This window comes from Notamacropus eugenii, chromosome 5 (assembly GCF_028372415.1).
Source record: "Notamacropus eugenii isolate mMacEug1 chromosome 5, mMacEug1.pri_v2, whole genome shotgun sequence".
Classification (NCBI taxonomy): domain Eukaryota; kingdom Metazoa; phylum Chordata; class Mammalia; order Diprotodontia; family Macropodidae; genus Notamacropus; species Notamacropus eugenii.
The window spans coordinates 93166015-93186534 of record NC_092876.1 but is presented as its reverse complement, the minus strand read 5'-3'; the positions used below and the strand labels follow the sequence as shown (position 1 = coordinate 93186534).

Below are 20520 nucleotides of genomic sequence, written 5' to 3'. Positions count from 1 at the left end.
CTAGAGAAGACCCTAACCTGAGACCCGTTGACTTAGGGATGCAATGATATATGCTGTGTACCATATGACATTCTGAGTGTTATGAGATATGTATATGTATTAGATGATATGTTTGGCTTAAGGATGTTGCTATGAATGTTATGCTTTACTTTATTGAACAATGTTTAGTATATTGCTAAATAGAGAGTTCATTATACTATGAGATTAGACCTTTAAAATTATTTACAGCAGCAGTCCTCACATGTGTTGCAGTGATTGGCATTACAAGGTAGAAAGCAGAGACTCAGAAAATGCTAACCATTTTAAGAAATTTGGAGAAAAGTAAGATCATTTTCAATTAAAAGGATACGGAAGAGATTAAAAGATTCCGTATAATCTAAAACAAATGATGAAAAGTAGGCTGAAAGATTTAAAGTTCACTCAAATCCACTGTTATACCTTTAAGGAGTTTGCAAGCTAAAATAGTCACAGCAACAAAGATATGAATGCTGGCATGTAGATGGAAAAATAACGGCATCAAAGGAATCCAATTTGACAAATGGTTATTAAGTATCTGCTATGAATGGAGCAAGGGAGATGATAAGTCAATAAACATTTATTAAGCAACTAAGATTTCATGCATTATGCTTTCTATATAGAGGAACGAGTGCTGTCTTTGGAGTGAGAACACCTGGATCCCAGTCATGCCATTTTATTCCTGTGACCCTGAGAAAATCATGTATCTTCTCTAGGATTCAGTTTCCTCAGCTGGCAAATGTGGGAGTTGAACTGAGGTGATTTCTAGATTGAAATAATAGGATCCTTTACAATTGTAAGATTTAGAGCCAAAAGAGACCCTAGATAATAAAATTCATTTCATGTATGAGGAAACTGAGAGCCATAGAAGTTAAATGACATAAAAGATCACACAAATAATGATTTTTGTAGCCAATATTTAAACCCAGGTCTTCTGTCTCCAAATTTTTCGGTTCTTTTCAGTGTAACCTTTCAACTACAATGTCTTTTAATTTTCTACTTTAAAAAGGTGAGTTTTAAGTAATATGGAAGATGATTATTTCATTGGTGAGATAGGGAAGAGGATGACAAATAGAACAGGTAGAGTAAAACGTTCTCAAATACTTAGTTGAAAACCTACTTTATGAAAGATTTTGCTATATAAAGACTTTCCCTCAAGGATTTTTATAGTCTAGGATAAAAGGATGGTATAGGTACATGAAAAAATAGTATAAAGTAATGTAGAGGATTCCCTCAAAGATTCTTCTGAAATAAACTTCTCCTTGATATAGGAACAACTACCCAGAAATCAAAGATAGCCTCAGTATCTTCATTTCTATTACTATTGTCTGAATTTGGGATATCTTTCCCTTTATTCTATCTCTTTTTATTTTTCCTTCCTTCTCTTCTAGTTGATGCCTAGATTTTCCTCCCACTCAATGTATATTTTTTGATTCACCTGAGTCTACCCTAGTCCAAGGTAGGACAATTCATGTCTAGGATTGCTGTGGCAGGACCAACCATATCCTGGGACCCATTTAAAAATATAAAGGAGTGAGTGGGAAAGTAGGGGAGATACTGTACAGGGAATTACATTAAAAATGAGCTCATATCCTTCAGGAGCTTTGACACTTTGGATTTCCTGTAAATGCCTCCCAAACTACATCAGCCCTCATCCCAGTCTTTACCCCCAGGTACTAATGTAGCATTTCCCAAAGGCTTTATAACCTACACCAATATAACTTAAATTTCAGTGAGTCTCTTATCATAATTAAATGAAGAGAGATGTTCTTGGCATGAAAAAAATTATTTTTGGAATGCATTTTCTTATATAAACATAATAGTGAGAGTCTTTGAAAAATATTAGTTCAATGAAAGGCAATGTGTTAAATGGGTAGAAGAAAAATCTTGGAATCAGGAGGAACTGGATTCAAGATTGGCGTCTTAAACATACGAACTGTCCATGTGACCGTGGTCTTGTCATTTAACTACTAAGTTCCCAGACAAATTTCAAATACTATATATTGTATAACAGTTGTTGATCTGCATTAGTAAAGAGAATTTCCTTATAGGGAGCACCACAAACCAATGCAATCACAGGTATGGGGTGAAACAAAATGGTTAGAAGGGTAATAAGTATACTTCTATGGTTTGGACTGAATAGCTTAGCCCCACATATTACATACTTTCTATGGGAAAATATATCTCAATTAAAAAAAACTGCCTTAAAATACATTCAGAATGATTAGATCATAAATTTATAAGTGGAAAGAATTTAAAAGGTCGTTTAGTTTAGGAAATCCTTGTAAATACAAGGAAACCAAGGTCCAGAAAATGTACATGACTTGCCTAGGTAGAATCACACAGCTAAGAAGTATTTGAGACAGAATCTGAACCCAGGTCTTCTGATTTCGGAATCAAAGCTTTATGTACTGCACCATGTTTCTATCTTTTATATGGAAGTAAAACCCTTTCATAAAACAGTTTTCTGTGGATAGCTGTATGTGTGGCAATTAAGTATGTCAATAGATGATACATGGATAGATAGAATAGATAGATAAATAGATCGATAGAATGGTAAATGAATGAATATATAAATAGTAAATAAATCTTTAAAACACATAAATGATAAAGAGCTATGGGAATTCATAGGAACTATTCACTTCACACAGGGATGGTTAAGAAAGAGATAATGACACTTATATTGTCTTTAATGCATCAAGAGGTAAAGAGGGGTGAAGTCATCTCTTTTATATTCATTTTGGAAAGGTATTATGGGAAACTTGAGATTTTAAGATACTCTTAATTTCTGAGTTTCAGAAATTTAGAGTGGAACAAAGAGAGGAATGCTGACATGGGAGAGGATGTTTTGCCATGATCTTTGGTGATTTGGAGAGAAAAGGAGGTACACTATAGAGCTGAAGATTAACAGTGTTATAGGTTTCAAAAAAAAATAAAAAAAGAAAAGAGTGGACTCCCTAGGATATAAGAGAGAAAAGGAGGTCATTCAACATAATCCACCAACTCATTCAGAGCAGGGGCATACCTAATCAAAACATTTAAGAAGGCACTGTGCCCTAATGCTTTCCTGGGAAGAGGAGTCTACATCTCAATCACTCAATCTTATATTTCACCTGCACTAATTTTCTTGACCACTCTTCCTTCTCCTATTATTTCTTTCTTTGGTGACTAAGGGTTACTAGTAAGCTTTTACAGATGAGAAACTTTTGAAGATCCTCTTTGATATTTTGTTCTCTAAGATAAATCATCATTGATTTCCTATCCCTTCTTTTTATTCTATCCTTTTATTCATCTTCTCTTCAGACCCATCTTCTCCAGTATCTTCTCTCGGATCTGCCTCGTCTTCACACAGTACACAATGGGGTTCATGAGAGGTGGCACCAGTAGGAAGACATCAGCCATGAGGATGTGGATCAGAGGAGAAACTTGACGGGCAAAATGATGGAGCATTGCTGCACTCAGCATGGGCACATAGAAGATGAGAACAGCACAGATGTGGGAGATGCAGGTGTTGAGAGCTTTCAGTTGTTCTTTGGGGGCTGCAATGCCTAGCACTGTTTTTAGGATCATAATGTAGGAGAAAGTGATAAAGATCAAGTCAAGCATGGTGGAAAGAGCAGCACATAGACCATAGATAATGTTCACCCTGTTGTTGGAGCAAGCCAGCTTCATGACATCCTGGTGGAGACAGTAAGAGTGAGAGAGGTGAGTCTTCTGACAGTATGTTAGCCGTCTCAAAAGGAAGGGAAGGGGGAGTATCAAGACAATGTTTTTAACAACCAGCACAAGTCCTACCTTGGCCACACGTGAACTTGTCAGTATGGTGGTGTATCTCAGAGGGTTACAGATGGCGACAAAACGGTCAAAAGCCATGATAGAAAGCACTGATGCTTCAGTGACTGTGAACAAGTGGATAAAGAACTCTTGGGTGAAGCAGGCAGTGGCACGGATCTCTTGGATGTCAAACAGCAATAATCCCATTGTAGTGGGTAAGGAAGAGAGAGATAGACCCAAATCTGAGACAGATAGCATGGAGAGGAAATAGTACATGGGCTCATGAAGGCTGGTTTCAGTCTTGATGAAGAAGAGAATGGTAAAATTGCCCAGAATGGCAAAAATATACACTGAGGAAAATGGAATGGAGATCCAGATATGGACATGCTCTAGTCCTGGAATCCCAATCAGGAGGAAGGTCAAATCATCATAATTTGTAACATTTATACTGGACATGGTAAACAGCAAGAGGGATAGATGCTTTCCTGAGGAGGTTCCCAAAATGAAGCCAAGGAAAGTTATGGAAGGTCTACTACCTCACAGGGATGGAAGAAGCTTCTTGGAGTCATTTGATCATTCTCTTCACACTTGAAATTAACTAAATTGTGCATAAAAATACAAATGAAAAACAAGCAAAGAAGTAAATCAAAGGAAACCCCTTTTCTTCTCTCCAATATCTAATCCACTTTTTGATCAATGTCAGACATAAGATCATATAGGAAGAGCTAGAAGGTATTTTAGAGGTCATTTAGTATAACTCCTCATTTTACAGATAAGGAAATGGAGGCCCATAGAAGTTAATTGACTTACCCAAGGTCACACTGAAGAATCCGAAACCAATTCTTCCACTTGTAGAGTCAGCACACTTTCTACTGCAACAAAAGAATTGCCTCTAAAGTTAAGATTTCCCTTGGAGACTCTTACAGCCGCCTCCTGCTTAAAGGTTTCCTCAGGTGACACTTAAAATATTTGCTTGGGCAAGAGTAGAGAAGTGGTGATAGGAATGGTAAGTTTTACTCTTGGAGATTCCCTGAACATTGAGAGGAAGTAAACCATAGAGAACAGATCACAGGACATTTCACCTTTGTCACTTACTATCCTGGGTGAATCACTTTGAGAAATAATTGTCTCATTTGTAAAATTGGCATACAAGTACCTATTAACAGGATTTTTGTCAGAATAAAATTAATTGATCTTTGAAAACCAAAAATTTCATATAAGTGCAAATGACTATTAAAAATATATTTATTTCAATTTTGGTTCTTTTTTATGCAAAGGTATTAGATTTTTTAATCAGGAGTGTCAATTGGTATTTAATTCAGTTAGTCAAATTCAACAAAAATGTACTAAGCGCCTACATTGTGCAGAATGTTCTACTTGAGAAGAGCTGGAGGAAAGGATATTATAGCTTAAAAGTATCTGAAGGATGATCATATGGAAAGGTCAAAGAATTCGTTTGTTATGTGTCCTGAGAAAGCAGAATTAAGCCCATTGAGTGGAAGTTACAGGGAGAGATTCAAGACTGACATAATTTCTTAAAAATTAAATCTGGCTCCATATGGAATAAATGCCTTATGACATTCCTGACAGTGGAGATATTAGAACATGGTTGGCAGGCTGCTTGTTTTGTGATATTATAAAAAGGAATTTATGCTTTAAGTGAAGTTGGATAAAATAACAATAACATTGCTGGTGGCAAATTTTGGCAGCTTCTGAATACCTAAAAATAACCAACAACATAACCATGATTATGCACAAGAATGTGGCAATCTTTCATAAATAAAGTGATAACCTATACTTTTATTACATATGCAAACCCTAAACTACTCCTCAGAATTAAAGAAATTAAATTTACTTGGAGAAGGACATTATTTCACACAAAATTACTGCTCCTAATCACCTAAACAGAATATTAAATCATTTAAAAATCAAGAACAGGGTTTTAAATAAATGCTGACATAACAATTGCTCAAAATTTCAAGCTCCAATGAAATAATAAGTTTTGAAATTATAAATGGATTTAGGAGAAGAAATCGAAGCCATGTGGGAACAGGAAGAGATATGAACCATTCCTGGCTTCCTGTCACCCACTAAGGTATTCTGAAGAAAACTTCTATGAACCTATAGCAAATTGACTTACATTCCCAAAACTAATTTGATTACAAAAGGCACTTAATATTTATTCTACTAGACAATGGTCCAGAAAACAGCAAAAATAAAGAAAATATCATAGGTAGGACCTTGAGTTGTCTTAGGTCATTTCTATCTGTAATTCATCCAAAGAGAAAAGAAGAATATGAGATAATGTTAATAATGGCATTTTATAGCACTTAAAAATATTTTATATAGATGATTTTATTGGATCATCTCAACAATTGGGAAAGATAGGCACTATTATTTTCCTGATTACATATATGAAGAAATTAAAATTCAAAGAGATAATTTTTAGGTGTAATTTAAATCCTGTGATTGCTACTGCAATCACAAATAGTGTCCAAGCTCCTATGATTGCTGTGATAAAGGGAACGACATAATCATATATTCAAAGAGTGTCTAGAGTTTTTTGAGGTTAAAGCAATCTAGACCAATCTTTGACCCAACTCAAAAATTCTCTCTACATTATTACTGACTTATGGTAATCCAGTCTCTGTTTGTATACTTCCATTGCTGGGGAACCCCGAACCTTACTAGAAATCTATTCTACTTTGAAAGAACACTGGTTGTTAGGAATTTCTTACATAGTCAAAGTCTGCCTTCCAGTAACTTTCACCCTTCAACTTCTCTCCTCTCGAACAGGACAAAAAAAAAAATTACTCCCTTTTCCACATTATATGTTCCACCATAAGTTTTACCTTCTATAGGTTTAATATCCTTGCAGTTAATACAATTATATATAATATTTTGATTTTATTTTCTTCCAGTTCATAAAAACCAGAGTGTTACTCCCTCTATGCTACATGCTTTTGTGCTAATGTAGCCTTTGTTCATTTTTTTTTCAGAGAAAAATTCTACCAGTTTGTTCTTTAAGTCCAAAAAGTTGTCATCCTGTGATTCAGTGATCATATAAATTATAAGGGTCATCACATTATTGACTTGTATAAAATCTGTGGTTAATCAGTCAGTCAACAAGCATTTTTTTTTACCATGCTGAAAGATTGTCAGTCTTTTAAATGAAAGCCATACAAGGCTTTATGCCCACTTCCCTGCCTACATGAAAGATAGTGGCATGAAGTGGAATGAACACCATATTTAGAGTCAAAAGACTTTGAGTACTGGAGTCAACAATTTGTGATATGGGAGAAGGAAAAAACAAGCATTTATTAAGTGCCTACTATATATCAGGCACTTATACTAAGTGCTTTAGAAACTGTATCCCTTTCAGTTCTCACAACAGTTCTAGGAAGTAGGGACTATTATTCTAATTTTACAGGTGAGAAAACTGAGGCAGACAAAGCTTAAGTTACTTCCCCAGGTTCACATAGGCAGTAAGTATCTGAGCTTGAATTTCAACTAAAGTCTTTCTGAATTCATGTCATACACTCTATTAATTGTGCTACTTACATGCTTCTGAAAGAGAGTAAATAATTTTCTCAAACTTTTATAATATAGATAAAATACTTGTATGTGACTCACAAGGCTGTTAAAAGGAAAACACTTTGAACATTTGAAAATCTCATTCAAAAATGTGTTATTGATTTAACAAATTAGAGAAAAAATTTCCTATAATTGGTGGTTCATATTCATATATTTATGCATATGCACATATATAAATGTGTGTATATATTTATGATGACATATATGTATTTTGATTCCAAGTTCATTAAACTTTTTAAAAATAACAGTTTATTAAAATTATTTCTTGTTTGTAACTTGTTTTATTTTGCTTTCCACTCAAGTGGGAATGGGATTGACTTATGGCTTCACTGATACAGGAAACTCCTTCTACCAATGATCGTCACTTTCTGTTCAATTGTATTCATTATATGTATATATACACATATACTCATGATTATTTATATTATGATTTAAACACATAAAGTATATTCAACCAAACATCACAAGTGCTGACTGTACATTTTATTATCAAGGAAACTAATGGTAACACGAACATAAATATAACCCTAGTTCCAAAACTCATTGGTATGAGATTTCCTCCTCGTTGACGGAGATGACTACCTAGTCCTGCAGGAAAAGCAATGCATAGTTGGTGAGAGTTGGAGAGAGGAGAGCTCTTAAGTTTCTTCAGTCCTCTTTGTTCTTTAGGGTTATATAAATAATTATTTACAGCACTTTAGGTATGAGAAAGATTACAATTAGAGAGTCATATCTAGCCTAAATATTGTTGGCTCTATCAGGGTAAAAACCCTTTTTTTTTTTTTTTACTTATCTAAGCTTTGTATCTCTACCAGTACCTAACACAATGGTTTACATGTTTAATAATTATTTGTAGAAGGAAAGAAGGAAGGAAGGAAAAGAAACAAAGGAGTATAGGTGAATTGCCCTCATGTAATGTATTACATAAGGATGTATAAGAAAAGTAAGGGAAGGTAGTAAGTTTTCTTAAGCACCAAGTATGTGCCTATCACTGTGCTAAAAATGTTACAAATATCTCATTTGAGCTATTGCATAACTCTATGAGGCTGATGCTATAAATTTACCCATTTAACAGATGAGGAAACTGAGGGAAATACAGGTTAAGTGATTTACCTTGGGTCACCCACTTAGTAAGTGTCTGATGCTGGATTTGAACTGAGGTTTTTCTTGACTCAAGACCTAGAGCTCTATTAACTTCACTATCAGTAACTTCAATGTAAACTACTTATAGCTATGAAGTGGTATAGAAATGGCAGCTATTCTGATTTTACGGCAGAAAATCAAAGCTCTGTTTTTTGTCGAATTATAGACATATACTATCCAAGGCAGGATCAGAAAATTTACCTTAACTGGCTGACAGTTCAATGATGACTTCATTACCCAGAAGCAGTCTATGCCTTTGAAGGATTTCTTTTTGTTGTTTCCTTTAGAGAGTATAATAGCTTCAAGGAGACTTGGGGTTGAAATGAAAGTCTGAGTATCAAATATCTTGGAGTAATGAAAGACAAATATGGATTGTAGGCAATATGGGATACTAGGTGGGAGTCAGAAGAGAGGAGACATAAATGAGTTTGGAATTCCTTATATCCCTCCCCTATAGTCTCTCTTACCACATGGGCTTTCCTATTATTTCCAGGAAGGAGCTCAAAGAAACTACATTGCCTAACTTTTGGTGCCTCTCTGCCTATTTTCACCCAAATTCCACTCAGTACTCCCATTTTGGAGTCTTCTAGGCAAAATCAAGGCCAAGATCCTGATAAGAAGCATCACAATAATACCATCAACAATCGCCACCTCCATATATCATTTCACAGAGGCTCGTTTTCTTACAACATCATTGTGAGATAGGTAATGTAAACATCATATCTTTACTCTAGAAAAGAAGGGAAAATGAAGTTCATTGAGGTAAAATTGCCATAAAGGTACTCAGTGTCAGAGACAAGATATGAACCCAGCTCTCCAGATCCCAAGTTGGTCATACTTCCCATGACCTCATATATCTCTTTAATGTCTTTTGATAATTTCAGTTTGCTCCCTTTGTCAGGATCTAAGAGAAAAGATCTGAAGGAAAACAGGCATTGTCCTACTCAGAATTCAGTCCCTTCCCTTCCCATTCCCTTCAAAGCTATAAACCTTTTTGCCTCCTATGTAAAGATATATCTCTACATCGATCATTTCATTTCATTCATTTCTCCCTTTGTTACCTGCTCAAGCCACTAAGAAGTCAACAAGCCCTAGAAGAGATTTGGAAATGCAGAAGTTTCCCATTGCTATGTCCCCATCCTTACCTATAACCAGTGTTGTCCCTTAGAGCCTAGCTTTTTTCTCTTTCTCTAATGTTGAGGAGTCAACAGTCGTGACTCATCCCTCATGATTTCACCAGAGATGTAAAATACGATTTTATGAGTCTTCAAGTGAGACCTTGGCTCATTTGGTATGGTCTCAAAGGACTGGATTTCCTTATGAGCTCCTCAGAAAACATGCAGTTACTTACAAACATGGGTTGCAGGGTAGCATGAGAAGAAATTAGTCCAAAGATTTTAATGAAGTATATTTCTTCTTCTTAACAGGGCAATGGACAACCACTAGGACAGATCACTGTGTGTAATTTCACATGCAGTGACAGCATTATGTCTTTTCATTTTTTTAACTTATTTATTATAGAAGTTTCAATCTGGAGGAGATAAAGAAGCTCCCCCATGAAAAAATAATTACAACAGAAATTTTAAAATTATAAACAATTATATGTCATTTTCCTTATCATCGTTGCATTTATAAGAATATGTGAACATGTTTTAAACAAATTAATGTATTTGATTTATTCTTTCATTTTTATCTAAGATAATGTCAGATCCTTAGCCCTGTACCTTTTCAGTAAAACAATTGATTGAAAAAAAATTATGGAAAAACTGCTTTAGAGAAAGAGAGCTAGTATATGAGGGCTCTTCAAGGTTTCCCAGGACATATCTCCTGCAGAAGGGAGGGAACATTTCAAAAGAAACAGTCAAAAGAGGTTGGATTTTTTGGTTCAACCACAGATCTATGTTAACCCATACATATTCTTTGATAACTGATGGATTACCGAACTGAAGGTCTACAGAGCCATTGTCCTGACCTCATTGTTGTATGCCTGTGAATCCTGTGCAGTATACCAGCGCCATGCTAGGAAATTGATTTGCTTCCATTTGAGTTGTCTTGGAACGAGTCTGAAGATCATCTGGTAGGAAAAGATAACAGACACTTGAGTCTCTTACTCCAACTAAATTGCCAACCATTCAAATTCTGCTTCAGAGGGCACAATTCTGATGGGCCAGTTACATTGTTTCAAAGCAAAATGTATGTTTGCCAAAAAGACTATTTTATTGAAAAACTCACATAGGGTAAGCACTCACATAGTGTTTAGAAGAAACAATACAAGGACACTGTCAAAGTCTCTCTTAAGAACTTCAGAATTGATTGTGTGACATGGGAGATACTGGCACAGGACCACTCAGCATGGCATGCCCACATCAGAGAAGGCACTGTGCTCTATGAGCAAAGCAGAATTGAAACAGCTCAAAGGAAATGTAGGATCTGCTAATTTAGATTATCCTGCCACAATGTTCACGTGAACTATTTATGCCCAACCTATAGTAGAGCATTCTGAGTTCATATTGATCAATAGTTGGACACATTGAAACTTGATTTTAGCATAATGATGTCAATTTGGTCCTCTTTGATAATGAAGGACAACAACCAATTGACCAATCAACCGATACTACATGACTGTGACAATATATGCTAGTCTAGTTGATCTTATAGCTAGATTAAAAAACCCTGACTGCATCTTCTGCTGTGTATTTTCTTTTCATGGTACAGGTTAGTCAAGAAGCATTTATGAAGTACTTACTATATTCCAGGCACTATGCTAAAGTTTTGGAATACAAATTTAAGCAAAAAGAAAGAAAATCCCTGTTCTTTGGGAGCATACATTCTAATGAGAAAGACAACACATAAAAAGAAACTGAAAGGGAAACGGAAGCAGGGTTAGAATAGACACATGATGGAGAAGGCCAGAAGAATGTAGCCTGGTGGAGAATGAAAATATGACTAGTTTGGTTGCCTTCCTTAAAATACAAAGGAGGGCCCATTGTGCAGGTTCTTAGATCTGCTTTTTTAAAAGGAAAGCAACTTTTGAGGCATCAACAATCTACTTTGATGAAGCACATGTATCATTCACTTAGTTCAGGGGGGAAAATCAACAACCTGAAGTTCAGAGAAAATACAGAGAAATCAAAATCAACAGAGAGGGCTTCCAACTATCTGACACAAACAATATATACATCATAGATCAACGGACAGATCCAACTGTCTGACCATTACATGCATACATAATTACTAGAGAGAGAAGCACCAACATCTGGATTTTCAAAGCCAGGGATCTCCTTAGCATCTGTCCAGAGTCTTACCTGACCAAACAAACACTTCCAAGGAGTAAGCCCCAAATTAAAATCTCGCTTTAGAGTATTTATACATTTTTTTAGAGCCAGAGGGCATCACAACCCTGCAGAAACAGTGACTCATTAACAAAGATGTGGGCCTTCCTACAAATCTTCCCAGGCTCATTAATGTGTGGAGAAGATCTTTAATCACATTATTCATTTAGAAGCACCTGATTATACTAAAACAAAAAAATGCATTGTCAATACAGTGGCTTTAAAGAAGTTTCAGAGTTCTTGGGGGTGCTCAATGTGAGCTGACTAAAAGCTGTAATGAAAATAATCTCCAAGAGGAAAGTGAGCTCAAGCCATGGTCTAGCCTATTAGAAGAGATGGTCCTTGAGAATATTACTCAGACAACTTAAAGCCAAGGTGAAGGTGAAATGGTGATTCAGTATTTCTACAAAACACTCTAATTTTTATTATTTTGTATATCAACTTCTGAGGAAAGAACATTAAGAATTATGTTTATGTTGTTTCATATTTATGTCAACATATCTTTACTCATTGGACTTTTGTTTGCTAGTTTTATGCATTTCCTTTGAACATAGGAAATAATTAGCAGTCTTATGCCCATTATACTTTTTTATATTGAAGACTTCTATAGAAGGGAATCTATTTATCTCATTTACAAAGATCATTCTCTAGACATGAACCAAGTCCAAGATTTTTTCTAATGATTTTCCTGAAGGGCTCAAGTTGGTGATATAAAAAGGAGATAATGTATCCTGATCTTTCTGTTTAGAGGCAGGGATCCTTTAGGGATAAACTATTTGTTTACAAGTTTGAGTACTTTAATGGGAGAAGTTGTGTGTGTGCAATGTATATGTACACATGTTTATATGTATGTAGAATAAATATCCATAAGTATATATATAGATTAAAAGTGTATGTATTCATAATTTTATAGATAGTTGCTTAAACAAAATATTTGTATATGTGTTTGCTTTCTGATTCATTAATTTGCTCATCCATTCATTCATTCTTTCATTTATTTGTTTAAGGAATAATTTACATTCTCATCATGATGTATGTTCAATATCTGATTTAGAAAGATCATTGTGAACTAACAGCAAGATGGCGGGCACATAGGAAATTTTAACATAATATTTAATGAATTGAATATGCTTCACATTCTTTGTAACAACGCATGTAGATACTTGTGAGTTAATTTTTATAGCAAAAAAAGGGACCAAAATATTTCCATAATGTCTTAGTTACACACATTTCATAGTTATTAAATGAATCCCTGCTAAAAATTTAGTCAGGAAACATTCTTTAAATCCTATCATGGAAAAAAGATTTTGATTAGAACTTTGATGGGTACAATGAAAAATAAAAGAATAACTGCCATTATGAGCTGAGAATCTAGTTTAGAGCTGGTTAAAGAGACATTACTAATCACAGCAAAGCTACAAAATTGGTTTAGAGTTTCAAAAGAGGTTTGAGTCACACGTTTTACTTCTTCAGATCTGAGGAAACAAATAACCGAATAAAGGCAAAAAGAAAGGACTAATGGAAGCAATATCACTTAAGCTTTTTCTTGAAAGATGAATCAGCTAGTAGTTCAACTAGTAGTCACGCCAAGAGGGGGAAAAGATCGCTTGCAAGGGGCAGGTAAGGGTTGAAAAATAATATAGTAGTGGGAAAATGTGGTGCATCTTACTTGGTTCAAAAGTCAAACACAAGGATAGAAGCAATGTGAGCTAACTTTGGGTTCAAGTTGAATGATTTGGAAACTCAACTGCAAAATTTTAAGTTTAAAATTCCCTAATTGTAGTTCTCAGAGTTTATCATATGTGAATGGAAATATCCTCTATGACGTCTTTGACAAATGGTCACTCAGTATTTTACTAAAGAACTCTTGGTAAAGAAAATGCACTACATCTTAAAGCAACCCATTTAACTTTCATGCAAATACTTAAGAGAGCTAAAAGATTTTTTCCTTACCTCAAGTCAAAATCATCATCTCTGCAAGTTTTCCCTTTTTCTCCTAGTTTTGACCTCCTTGATAAAGTGGGACTAGCCTACTCTGTTTTTCATGAAAAAATTTCCCACATAATCAGATTCTTCCTTGTCTGAACCTTTAACTCAAGCACTTAGACTTAAAAGTTCAGCTCAGATACGAACCTCAGATTTGTTCTGTCTTCCCTGCAAGTACTTTTACAGAGGAAACATATAATAAATACTTCTTTGTGTTGCACCTATATCTGAATAGAGTATTTCAGATCAAGTAAATCAACCTGTTTAGTTTACAGATCTGAAAATCAAACATCAGATAGACAGATGACATTTGACTTGTCTAAGGTCATGTAGATTAGTAGGATGACTTGGATTTCAACCCTGGCCTTTAATCAATATTCTCTTCACCATAAAAAAACACTACCTCTTTTCACTTTATGTTCTGGATATCTAGATCCAACCTCTCAAATGATATTTCTTATATTTGGGCTTGTATTAAAGCTGTTTTCAGGGTTTTTTATCCACCAGTGAATAAATAAATAAATAAATGAATGAATATATGTATATATATACACACACACACACACACACACACACACTTATATGTAAATATATACACATACATATGTGTGTATACATATGTAATTAAATATCTGTGTTTACATATATATGAGAGAGGGAGAGAGAGAGAGAGTCAAAATGAAGGAGATACAGGAGAATTCTGTAGAATGTGGTACTTAGTTCCAGGAGATTTTGTGAAGGACATGGAATGATCCTTGAGCCACCTTAGCTGGCATTTAATCTTTCAAGTTACACAATTATGCTGTTCACTTGCTATCACAGAGATCTTTTTTTTCCCATTCCCCCAAATTTCACCTCCTCCTGATACATTTAATGCTACTATCTTGATACTCTGATTTTCCACAACTATGTCAAGTGTACTGCATTCCTGTTATTTTTTTTTTGAGTAATTAACTGATGCATCCATGTACATCTTCAATAGTTTCTATGGCAGAAAAATATTGTCACCCTTTAAAAGCTAGCCAACTTTGTGATGGGATTTTCTAACCTCAGGAGAGCAATTTTCTTTTTGTTTTGTATTCTTTTTTAAAATTAATTTATTTTCAGTTTTCAACAATCACTTCCATAAGTTTTAAATTTTCTCACCTTCTTTTACCCCCCGGACGTTATGCAGTCCTACATGGGTTCCACACATACATTCCTATTAAACACACTTTCACATTAGCCTTGTTGCTTAGAATAATTAAAATGAATGGGAGGAACCATAAGAAAAAACAAAACAAAAGAAAATAAAATAGAAAATGTGTGCTTCATTCTGCATTCTGATTCCACAGTTCTTTCTCTGAATATGAATGGCATTTTGCCTCAAAAATCCTTTGGCAATATTTTTAGTCCTTGCATTGCTGTGAAGGGCTAAGGTTATCAGAAACAGTCCTCGCACACTGTGGCTGTTACTGTGTATAATGTTCTCTTGGTTCTTTGCATTTCACTCAGCATCAGTTCATATAAATCTTTTCAGGCTTTTCTGATGTCTGCCTGTTCATCATTTTCGATAACACAATAGTATTCCATTATATTCATATACCACAACTTATTCAGCCATTCCCCAATTGATTGGGAAATGCCCCAATTGAGGCATCCCCTCAATTTCCAGTTCTTGACCACCACAAAAAGAACTGCTATAAATATTTTGCACACAAGGAACTTTTCCCATTTTTATGATCTCTTTAGGATACAGTCATAGAAGTGGTTTTGCTGGGTCAAAGTGTATGCACATATTTATAGCCCTTTGGGCATATTCCAAATTTCTCTCCAGAATTATTGGATCAGCTTACAGCTCCACCAACAGTGAATTAATGATCCAACTCTCCCATATCTTCTGATAGGTGTGATGTAGGACACCAGTTGTTTTCATTTGCATCTCTCTACTCAATACTGATTTATAGCATTTTTTCATGTGACTATAGATGTGCTTTAATTTCTTTCCTCTGTGAATTTCCTGTTCATATCTTTTGACCATTTGTCAATTGTGGAATGACTTGTATATTCTTATAAACTTGACTCAGTCTTCCACATATTTTAGAAATGAGATCTTTACCACAGACACTGGTTGTAAAAATCCTTTTCAAATTTTCTACTTCCCTCCTAATCTTGGTTGCATTGACTTTGTTTGTACAAAAACTTTTCAATTAATGCGACCAAAATTATCATTTTTGCATTTCGTAATGTTCTTTACCTCTTGTTTGGTCATAAATTTGTGCATTCTCCATAAATCTGACAAATAAACCACTCCTTGCTTCTTCCCTAATTTGTTTATGGTATCAGCGTTTACACCTAGATTATGTACCCATTTGGACTTTATTTTAATACAGTGTCAGGCATTGGTCTATGCCTGGTTCACAACACACTCTTTTCCAGTTTTCCCAAGCAGATTTTGTCAGACAGTGAGTTCTTATCCCAGAAAGCTGGGGTCCTTGGGTTTATCAAACAGTAAAGTGTTATATTCATCGACTGTTGAGCCTTGAGTACCCAACCCATTCCACTTCTCTAACCCTCTATTTCTTAGTCAATACCAACAGGTTTTGATGATTCCTGCTTTATAATACAATTTTAGATCTGGTATGGCTAGGCCACATTCCCTAGCATTTCTTTTCATTAATTCTTCCTGATGAATTCTGATATCATTTTTTCTAGCTCCAGAAAATAATTTTCTGGTAGTTTGACTGGTATGGCACTAAATAAGTAAATTAATTTAGATAGAATTGTCATTTTTATTATATTACCTCAGCCTATCCATGAACAACTGATATTTTTCCAATTAGATCTGACTTAGATCTGACTTTATTTGTGTGAAAAACGTTTTGTAATTATGTTTACATAGTCCCTGGGCTTGTTTTGTCAGGAAGACTCCCAAATATTTTGTAGTGTCTACAGTAACTTTAAAAAGGATTTCTCTATCATTTGCTGTTGGTCTTTGGTAGTAATATATAGAAACGGAGATGATTTATGTGGGTTTATTTTGTATCCTGCAACTTTGCCAAAGTTGCTTATTATTTCAAGTAGTTTTTTACTTGATTCTCTAGCATATCATCATATCATCGGCAAAGAGTGACAAGTTAATTTCTTCTTTGCCTATTCTAATTCTTTCAATTCAATTCTTTTTTTCTTCTCTTAGTGTTAAAGCTAACATTTCTAGTACCATATTGAATAACAGGGGTGATAATGGACATCCTTGTTTCACCTCCGATCCTATTGGAAATGCATCTAGCCTCTCCCCTTTATATATAATGCTTTCTATATAATATATAATGGTTTTAGATAGATACTACTTATTATTTTAAGGAAGCCTCCTTCTATTCCTATGCTCTCCAGTGTTTTTAATAGGAATGGAAACTGTTTTTTGTCAAAAGCTTTTTCTGCATCTATTGAGATAATCACATGTTTCTGTTAGTTTTGTAGTTGGTATGGTCAATCATGCTGATAATTTTCCTAATATTGAACCAGCTCTGCATTTCTGGTATAAATCCTACCTGATCATAATTTATTATTCTCATGATAAGTTGTTGTAATTTTTTTTGCTAATGTCTTATTTAAATTTTTTGCCCCTATACTCATTAGGGAAATTGATCTATAATTGTCTTTCTCTATTTTGGCTCTTCTCAGTTCAGATATCAGAACCCTATTTTTATTGTAAAAAGAATTTGGTAAAACTCTTTCTTAAACAATTTTACCAATAGTCTATATAGTATTGGAAATAACTGTTCTTTAAATGTTTGATAGAATTTACTTGTAAATCCATCTGGCCCTGGAGATGTTTTCTTAGGGAGTTAATTGATGGTTTGTTCAACTTCTTTTTCTGAAAGGGGATTATTTAAGTATCTTACTTCTTCTTCTGGTAATCTGGACAATTTATATTTTTTTAAATAGTCATCCATTTAACTTTTCACAAATTAAAATTTTTCAAATTTGGGCAAAGTAATTTCTAATTATTGTTTTAATTTCTTCTTCATTGGAGGTGAGTTCACCCTTTTCGTTTTTGCTATTGGTAATTTGGTTTTCTTCTTTTTTAAATCAAATTGACCAATTGCTTATCAATTTTATTGTTTTTTTCCATAAAATCAAGTCTTAGTTTTATTTATTAGTTCACTAGTTTTCTTAATTTCAGCTTTATTTATCTCGGCTTGGATTTCAGCATTTCTAATTTGATACTTACTTGGGGATTTTTAATTTTCTCTTTTTTCTAACTTTTTCATCTGCATGCCCAATTCATTGATCTCCTCTTTCTCTGTTTTATTCATGTAAGCATTCAATGATATAAAACTTCCTCTAAGAAATGTTTTTGCAGCATCCCATAATTTTTGGTAGGCTGTTGTCTCATTATTGACATTCTCTTGAATGTAGTTATTGATTGTTTCGATGATTTGTTGTTTAATCCACCCATTCTTTAGCATGAGATTATTTAGTTTCCAATTAGTTTTTGATATATCTTTCTTAGTCCTTAATTACATATAATTTTTATTATGTTATGATTTGAAAATGATGCATTGACTATCTCTGCCTTTCTGCACTGGATTGTGAGGTTTTTATGCCCTAGTACATGGTTAATTTTTGTAAATGTACCATGTACCATTGAGAAAATAAAAGATATATTCATTTCTATTCCCATTAAATTTTCTCTAGAGATCTAGCATATCTACTTTATCCAGAATTCTATTCACCTCTTTAACTTCTTGTTTATTTTGAGATTGGATTTATCAAGTTCAGGCTGGGGGAGTTTGAGGTCCCCCACTGGTATTGTTTTACTGTCTATTTCTTCCTTTAACTCCTTTAATTTCTCCTCTAAAATTTTGGATGCTATATCACTTGGTGCATATATGTTTAGTAATGATATTACTTCATTTTCTATGGTGGCCTTAAGCAGGATATAGTTTCCTTCCTTATAGCAGAGCAATTTTCTTAGGAAGTGTACTGTACAGTGATGAAATTTGCATCAGGGGAACACCCATACCTAGGAACTCACAAATGCAATATATATTCTAAGAATGTAAAATTTTTTAATTATCTGAAACCCTCAGAACCCTAGGCATATTTGCTTATTTCCCCCTTTACCTAAGGATTTTCAAACCAATGTACAAAAATTTAGTAATTAATTAAATGTGGTTTATAATGATGATATGATAACAATGAACACATGGGTATAGAAAAAGAATCAGAGCAGAATTGTTCATCTTGGATTTACAATTTATTTCTTGTGTGACGCTGGACAACTCATTTACACTCTCTGTGACTTAATTTCTTTATCTGTAAAATGAGGGGTTTGAATTTAGATGGTCTTTGGTGTTCCTTTCAGCTCTAAATCAAGGATCTTATGATTCTAATTTTCTTTTCCTGAAATTGACTTTTGATCTCCCCAAACTACATTTACCTTTACCCTTCTCATAAAGACTACTTTATATGAGCCATCATAGGACTCTGTCCTGGATCTGATCATTTTTGCACAATACAAGATAGGGTTCATTAGGGTGATATTATCAGAAGTAGGTTGGCCATAAGTATATTAAGAATAGGGGAAGGATGTCTTGAGAATCCATAAGCAGCACCCAGAGTAAAGGTGGCTTTGTAGAAAATGAATACAGCATACATTTGTGAGATGAAAGTGTTGAAGGCTTTGAGCTTCTCTCCATGGGATGCTATACCCAGTAGTCTTCAACATCAGTACATAAGATACAACAATGAACATAAAAGCACCCATAGAGCAGAAGGCACCAAAGAAACCACAAATGACATTGATCTTATTATCAGAACAGACCAGATTCGTGACATCTTGGTGTAAGAAGAGAAGATTTTTCTTGTAATATGGGGAAGGGGAGAACTAACACAATGCTCCTGCTGACACCAGCCCGATTTGGACAACTCTTGTGTTATTGAGTATTAAGTTTCATGTCAGTGGTTTGAGAATGGCTACAAAGAGACCAAAGGACATAATTATGAGAGCTGAAGATTAGAACTGGAAAGTCATGAATGAAAAACTCTTGTGCAATGCAGGTGTCAGCAAAGAATGAAAGGTATTCGAATAGAAAAACCCTCAGCGTGGTGGATAGGGAGGAGAGGGATAGGCCCAGATCAGAAAGAGTCAGCATAGATAGGAAATAGTATGTGAGCTCATAAAGTGAAGGCTCTCTCTTGATGATAGAAAGGATAATGCAGTTGCCCATGGTAGAGATTAAGTACACCAAGCAGATGGGGATAGAAATCCATATGTGAGTACTCTAGTCCTGGCATCCCAACCAAGAAGAATATAAAGATTTCAATGTCAGAGGCATTCAGATTAGAAATTGTAGGTAGGTAGGAGAGTAGATCAGGAGTGGTTTAATAGATAGTATTTTTTAGAGTAGAACTCACAGATACTTGACCTGTTCAAAGTTTCTTGTTCTTGGGAAATGAGCTGGTACATATCATGTTTCTGAAAAGGATGGTTTTCTAATGAGAAATATTGATATTTCCTATACCTACCAAAACCAAATGAGGGGATCACTATGCACCATCTCAAAGTAAGATTTCATAGTGACTGGAAAAAACAAAATGAAACAAAAACATATGGTAATGACTATTGAAATTGGAATCATAAATCTGTTTACTGTAGCCAACATATATTTTGAAAAGAGGAGGGTGAGGT

General features: G+C 34.5%; 1 protein-coding gene and 1 pseudogene across 1 annotated transcript; both read right to left on the bottom strand.

Moving 5' to 3' along the window:
* Positions 1-3303: 3303 nt before the first annotated feature.
* On the bottom strand, positions 3304-4245 carry LOC140508791 (olfactory receptor 51A4-like). Its single transcript, XM_072616664.1, has one exon. It carries the CDS (start codon positions 4243-4245, stop codon positions 3304-3306), a length of 942 nt encoding a protein of 313 aa, XP_072472765.1.
* Positions 4246-19218: 14973 nt separating this feature from the next.
* On the bottom strand, positions 19219-20177 carry LOC140507606 (olfactory receptor 51A4-like; annotated as a pseudogene).
* Between the last annotated feature and the right edge of the window lie 343 nt (positions 20178-20520).